We start from the raw sequence: 7,367 nt of genomic DNA, 5'->3' as shown, positions 1-7,367 counted from the left end.
GGGCAGGAGGCGGGCGGAATGCCTGGCTGCGGGCGGGCCGGGCCGGGGGGGTGGCGGGCTGCGGGCAGGAGGCGGGCGGGATGCCTGGCTGCGGGCGGGCCGGGCCGGGGGGGTGGCGGGCTGCGGGCGGGCGCGGTGCCGGCGCCGTGGGGCGGGGGGCGCCCGGAGCCCGCCCCGGGGCGGGGCCGGGGCCGGGGCCTCGCGGCTCGGCAGAGCCGGGCCCCGAACGTGGCGCCGGGCAGCCGGCGCGGGATCGGCCCGGCGGGGGGCGGCAGCGGCCCCGGGGAGGAGGAGGAGGAGCCGCAACGCGATGGAGCAACAGGCGGCGCCGCCCGCCCCGCCAGGGGCCGCAGCGGGGGGCCGGGCTCGGCGGCGGCGGGAGCGGGACGCGGAGCCTCCCCGGGTGAGTGGTGGCCCTCCCCGGGCCGGGTCGGGCCGGGCGGCGGGAGCGGCCCCTTCCCCCGCCTCGGCCGCCTGGCGGCGCCGGGCCGGGCCAGCGATGGCTGCGCGGGGCGCGGGGCCGCCCCGGGCCAGGCGGAGCGGGGAGCGGAGCGGAGGGAAGGCGCGGGCCCGCGGCCGGGGCCGTGGGGCCGTGGCGGGCCGGGCGGGGGCGGTGAGGCCGGGCGGGGGCCGCTCCCCCGCGGCCGCTCCCGGCGCGTCCCCGCCGCGGGGCTGCGGCCGCCGGTGCGGGGCGCTCGGCCCGGGCTGCCGCGGCCGGGAGCGGCGCTGCCCCGCCGCCCCGCTCCGGTGCCGGCGCATCGAGAGCGGGTGGAAGATGACGCGATCGTGCGCGTCCGACGCCGTTCATGGGGCAGAGCGCCTGGCCCGAGAAGCGGATTGCCGTGGCGGTACCTCGCTGGGGCGCGTCTCTGTGTGAGAGAGCCTGGGCAGCGACGGGAAAACAAGTCCTCCTGGCTGAGCAAAAGCTGAGCTTGTTCGTTAGAACGTAAAAACTTTTCTGGTAAGTGTGTCAGCTCCCTGCTTCGTAGCGCTGCAGAGCCGCTCGCCCCGCTGGAGCTGGTGATGCGGACTCAGGTTTTCAAGCCGACTGCGCCTTAACAGCACAGACAGCTACCGAAAAAATTGCCAGTAGCGGTTTTGTTAGTGACAGAGTTTGCAGCCCGGAGAGCGGGCTCGCTCAGCGCGCCGGATGGCCGCGCACGCTGTGAACGCCGTTCCGCTCGCTGGCCGCGGTGCGGGCGGTGGTGGAGGGAGAGGCGCCTGGCCCGTCGGGGTGCCCCGGGTCCTCCCTGGCAGACGGCGAGTCGAAGCGGCTGGGTCAGCCACTTCTGCAACGGATCCCTGCCTTTTTGTCCTCCCTCCTCCTCTTTGCCAGTGGCTGTTCGCATTTATCCTTGGATGCCTTTCATTTCTCTTGGAGGTCTTGCACAATTGTAGGCAGCGTGTCATCCCTCTTGTGCTGGCTGCTGGTGCTGTGTGAGAGCTCTTCAGGTGCTAATGAAACTCCTCACCGGTTTCTTTGCAAAGAGGTTTTTGATAAATGGGTGGATGTGGCTCGAATATTGAAAGATTTTTTTCAGCAGTAGGACTGGAATTCTTCATTTCTGTATATTCTTTTGTCTGATATAAATGCAGAGTCATGTGTTTTTGAAGAGTTAGAACAAACTCATGTATATGAGTAATGATTATTAATGATAACATTATTAATGATTATTATTCATGATTACCTGTACTGTCTAAATATTCACTTTTAAGAGAGGAAATCCACTGCTGCAACAGCATCGGTCCGTATCTATGTTTCTGCTAGGTATTGATCATTTCCTGACTTATGGCTGCTTCGCTCTATTTTACCATGTTATCCCCCTCTTGACTGAAGCTGAATACCGCTTCCTTATCCATTGCATATCCTTTCCTCCTCTCCTGGCTACCGGTTACTTCCATTCCTCCCGGAGAGGTCACCGGGGAAGGGAATTGTAGTGTGAGATTGAAGGTGAAGGGCCTGTGTGCCTGTAGATGCGTGCTTTGTTGCCATTGTGCTGATAGACCTGCACTTGGAAGTGGTGCAGGCCCTTTCAGAGAAGGAAACAGTTGTACTAGAACAGTTGAATGATTAGCAGACAACAACATCCAGGGTGGATGTACACCTGCTACCCTAAGAAGTCTTTCTTAAGTGGCAGTTCCTGTTTAGACCTGGCTTTAACTGTATTATTGACTCATTTATCGTCACTGTCGTGTCTGTCTGCCTGTGACTGACAGATCAGAGGAAAAGGTGAGATTCCACACTGATAACCAAGATGATGAATTTAGTTATCGTGAATAATAATTAAATTAAGGTTTTGTGCTCCCCACTAGATCTTTCTCTTACATTAACGGGAGATTTTTTGGATAGCAATGGGAGCAAACAACCCTTTAGACAGGAGGTCAACTTTTATTTCTTTTCTGTGTCTCAGTGTCATACTAACTCTTATGAGAAAATGAGCTCCTTTTATAATTTCTCCTTCATCTTAGCTTTTCTATTGCTTGCCTTCTGTGCCATGTCTTCATTCTGTTTTTCCCATTCTTTAAGAACTTTTGCTCTTTCACGTTCTTTTTCTGAAATGATTAACAGTAACATAAAGTATTATGTTGATGATGAGGGACTGTCCTGATCTTCAAGGTCACTTTCTAATGAGATTAATAGGGACCTGGAGAATTTGCACTTCTGAGTTGGTTTTAGGCTTTCAGCATGCTCAAACACAAACTTGAATTTGCATTCACTAATTTACTTTTGAAGATTATCTCTGAGGCCACTAATGCTAGATTTTTGTTTTTAAGAGAAAAGGAGAAAGTTTAGTCACCCCCCTCCCACCTGTCCAGTTTGAGTCTGTTGTGCAGGCTGCGTAAATGCATCGTGCAAGGTGGACATGGCCTATGGCCAGTATGTTTGATGACATTGTGCTGAAGTTTCAGTAAGTATATGTTGAGTTTCAGCTGTTCTTACAGTGGAAGCATTCTGAATACACAGGACTAAATAATAAATGTATATTTTCGAGCTTCTGAATGATTGACTAGCAGTGATATATGAGGACTGGTCTGTTTTAGGCATCTGTAATGTGTCCATTACCATTACTGTGGATCTAGGCATCCATAATACAAACATATTTTTTAAACAGAATCTTGTCTCTGCCGTTATTTGAAACTAAATATCTTAAGAATTGAGGTGCATTTGACTTTTGCTTTTACTTGCTGTTAAATTATAATGAAAGCACTGTTTTTTACATAAGTTTTTTTTATTTTGAATGCTTTTTACAATACTTGAGAATTGAGTTAGTAGTTACCTACCATATCACCATATTTTATTATGTAAATGATATTTTCCCTTCTAGCATTGTTGGAGTTAGAAGATAAATATTAATTTTAATAAGCTTTTCAACATTATAGTTCCTTAAATATAAAGATGTATAAAAACAGAGCAAGTCTGAAGAGTAAGTTGTGATTTATATGTAAAAGGCTTACTTTTCAAATTTCTTGACAGTGTGTATTTACAAAACCAAAGACAGTAGTCTTTCATATCAGGCTATTGTAACAAACAAATAATATGAACTTGCTGAATATTCAAAACTTGTAATTTGGCATTCAGTAGCATTCAGTGAGTTTTTTTTTGTTTTTTTTTTTTTTTACATTTTTTTAAATTACTTTTCAAATGCATTATTACTATTGGCACTTGTAACACCTGTGAGCGTGTTAACTACACTGCATGTGTAAGGCTACTTTATTTGGCTTTATTTTCTGTTTGATGTCTGTTTGTTCCTGTAAGAAACAGTAAATAATTGTTCCCTACTCATTTTACCTTTTCCATGTTTGTCATGATTTTATAGACCTTGACTTACTCCCTTCAATTCTCCCTTCAATTTTTCAAGTTTCATAGTCTATCTCAGCCTCTCTCTGGATAGAGAGATTGATCCATGTCTTTGGTTATCTGTTACCCATCTGTATTCCTTTTCTATTTATGTGTGTATCTTTATGTGGGAGTGGGAACAAACCTGAATATGGTATTTAAAATGTGCTTCATGGCATGGATTTTTGGCATGGCACAATTGTTTCCTGTTTTTCAGTTCCCTAAGGATTCTCATTCTTTTACTCATCTTTTACTTGGCTCTCTGACTGCTCATGAGCACAAGGAATATGTTTCCAGGAGAATTTCCCCAAAGACTCTAAAATGTCTCTTGTGAGAGTTAAGGGTAAGTTTAGAGGCAGTTTTCCTTAGCTGTTCATCAGAATTTTTTTTTTTTCCTGTTACTTTGCATTTACTGACATTGAATGTCTTCTGCTACTTCCCAGAATATACTGAAGAGTCTTCTGTGCTCTGGGCAGTTAGTTTTACATTTGACTATCATTTTGTTTCATTAGCGTATAAAAAACAATTACATTTCAGTAGCTCGCATGCATACTGCGTCAAGCAATTTGGGTTAGATCTCTGAGAAGCCTAGAAAGTTGCTTGTGTGTCACAGTCAGAAAATGAGAAAGACCAATGCATTGCCAGTGTCTTGAATTCATTAAGTAAATTTGCCCAGAAATTTGTGAGTGGCATCCACACTCCATGTAGTCTACCTCTTTAACATCCTTGCCAATATAACTTTGTATACATTTCTTTTTAAATTCTAGTCTCATGATTGATTTGACTGTGATCAAGAAACACTAGCAGACACCTGAGAAAGAAGCTGCAGGAAAACATTTTAGAATTTAGATATATTGTCTCCATCTGTTTGTTTCTTAATTCTTTAGAATAAGGTAAAACCTGTCCTCTACACTGAAGGTGTCTGAACAGTTGTGCATTGAGGAAAACTCTTCTTAATAATCCCTATAGGTAACTGACTGAGGCTTTGAAACATTAATCTGCTTCCAGTTTTCTTAGAAATTCTTGAGAAAGTGTTTAACGAGGGAGCTTTTGGATATAAAGCTTTGGATAGAGGTGTAGCTCAACAGAAAAAATGGTTCTTGTGCATGAAATTTACTCTGTCATGAAAGAAAGACCCCCCTCTTTGGTGACACATATTTATCTTGAAGTGTATAATCTGTAAATTAGAATTTTCCATCCTAGTAACAATCTGCCAATGAGGTCTGCGCAGGAAGTCCCATTTACCCCTATGCATCTCCTTGACTGTGTACTGAGCTGGCAGACACAGACTCTCAGGTTTGTTTGCTTTGATTCTGTTTTATTCTGGGCCTTAAAAATAATTTGCTAAGGAAACTAAAATTATATGAAAGTTCTCTTTTGTATTGTGACACATGAATGTTAATTGGTATTTTAAGGAGTAAAACGATTATTGTTTGTTTTGACAAATTTAATTATCGTCCATGCAGAATGTTAATCTAATTCTAGATCAGAAATCTGATATATCAGAGCCTATTTTTATCACCTCAGTGTTACTGTTTTAGTAAAGGAAAATATGGAATGTAAAATGTACTGTATATATAATGGAAAATGAAATAATTCTATATTTGAGACATTGATCACCTTATAAAAGGGACTATGGTTACTTTTATTGTCTTTTAGTGCAATGTGGTCCCAATGGATTAAGGACCTTGTGGACTCATGCACCCAAATGATGCATCATCTAGTCTCCGTGAACTTCCAATTTAAATTTAAGATGCACTCTAACCAAAAGGTATAACAATCAGAAAAAAAACAGGACAGTGAGAGAAAGAATAACGTAGGCTGATTTATGACTAAAGAGCTTCTAGAACCCCCCCAAAAAGTTATGTATGAGAAGATTTTCATGATCTCAAAGTCTGTCTGCTTATTTAGTAGTAGTTGGCTTCATATTGTTACTTGAGATGCTTCTTAAGGGAGGCCTGAAAAGAGCTTGAATGTCACCAATTTTAGGAAAGTGGGAATAAAAGTTTTCAAATAACTTGATGCATATTGCTAATAGCTTTTTAATTATTGTAAATAATTACATTTGGGACTAGACATGTTGTATGAAAAGCTTGCATTATTACATGATCCAAATAGTATTTTGCAGTGTGTTTATAGTGAAATCAGGTTAGTTTCTGAATAGTATTTAAAAATAACGTTTGTACAACTCACTTCTTTCTTGTTTTTGGAGTATATTTACTTAAAAATAGAAACTTATTTCTTAACTTAAATATGTTTGCTAAAGTGTAAATGAGGGCATAGTTTTGTCTGCATAACCTGTAGGTTTTTTAAATGATGTATGAACTGAAGTGTTGCTTAAATTCAGCTATGGATTGCATAGTTCTAATAATTTTAAGCAGCATGTAGCATAGCCTACATTAGAGTGGATCTGACTGATGTTACAATTACAGATATTGGTGGACAGTGATGGCCTTTCTACCCTCGAATCACAGCAGAACTGAAATGATGCAGACCAGGTTTACTTCAGTTATCACGTGTTCAAATTGTAAGCTAACTTTTGGGGGTGTTTGCACACTGTTCCTTCAGAACAGTTGATTTTTTTCAGGTTCAGTACTGGAAGCTCACAGTTGCTTCTCGTTTTTGTTGAACTCTTTAGAAATTTTGTATAAATTCAAGGTAAAAAATCAGTTTCCTTCCTGTTGGTAATTTCATATTTAAAATATGTTTGTCTCTCATTACAATGAAAAACTGAAATAGTAAAATATTTTCAGAACAAAATGCTCCAGAAGCTTATACATATATTCCATTAGGAAATTTACTGAAATGTGTTTTTTTCCTTAATCAGAAAACACAGGTTCATTCTTTTTTTCATAGCAATATAGTCCTGTAATTTATAGAAGGAGTTTTCTGTTGAAGGTATTTATTCCTTCTGATTTTTTTTTGATTCCTTTAGGTAAATTATAGCTTGTTTTTTTAAGATACAAAAATAGATTTCTGTGAACTTCTAAAAATCCTTTCTAGAAGTTCATAAAGTCTTCATCTTTCCCAAAATTCTCTCCACGTGAAAGCAAATTTGCAGGGAGCACAGAGTCTTTAGGTTCTGGTGGATTCTACTTGAAGTTTGAAAAATGAAATGTATTTGGAAGTTTGACTTAGACTTTCACAAAATAATACATAAAATAGAACTTGTTTTTTCCCTATAATGTAGTTTTACTAGAGGAGACTAAAACCTTCTCTGTAAGTAGAACAACATTCACTGAGCCTTGCAGGAGTTCTTTAGACTAGATTAGATAAAAGGTTGGACACCCTGATAATTAACACAGAGTAAATGTTAGGGTTCAAAAGCTGCAGAACATTGAAAATGTCGGAAGCAACAGGAGCCGGTAGGATTTACTTCATACTGCTTCTGCTAGAGAGAAGATTACTTCAGCAGTATGTGTGTTGGGTGGTGGCAGTGTTTTTGTTTTCGTTGAGGCATCAAAATTGCATAGGCCTGTTTTAGCCAGAGGGAGAGGGAGAGGAGAGAGTGTTTTTCCAGTGACCAGAC

General features: G+C 42.9%; 1 protein-coding gene across 1 annotated transcript in view; it reads left to right on the top strand.

Moving 5' to 3' along the window:
- The first annotated feature begins 229 nt into the window (after positions 1–229).
- Positions 230–7,367, top strand: part of TTC28 (tetratricopeptide repeat domain 28) — a 238,031-nt gene continuing 230,893 nt past the window's right edge. Inside the window, exon 1 of the mRNA XM_067306781.1 lies at positions 230–403. Coding sequence (XP_067162882.1) covers positions 311–403 — 93 coding nt within the window. The 5' untranslated portion in view covers positions 230–310. The remainder of the gene's footprint in view (positions 404–7,367) is intronic.

Source organism: Apteryx mantelli, chromosome 17, assembly GCF_036417845.1.
Source record: "Apteryx mantelli isolate bAptMan1 chromosome 17, bAptMan1.hap1, whole genome shotgun sequence".
NCBI lineage: Eukaryota > Metazoa > Chordata > Aves > Apterygiformes > Apterygidae > Apteryx > Apteryx mantelli.
The sequence above is the reverse complement of the archived record's forward strand: the minus strand, read 5'-3'. Positions and strand labels throughout refer to the sequence as shown.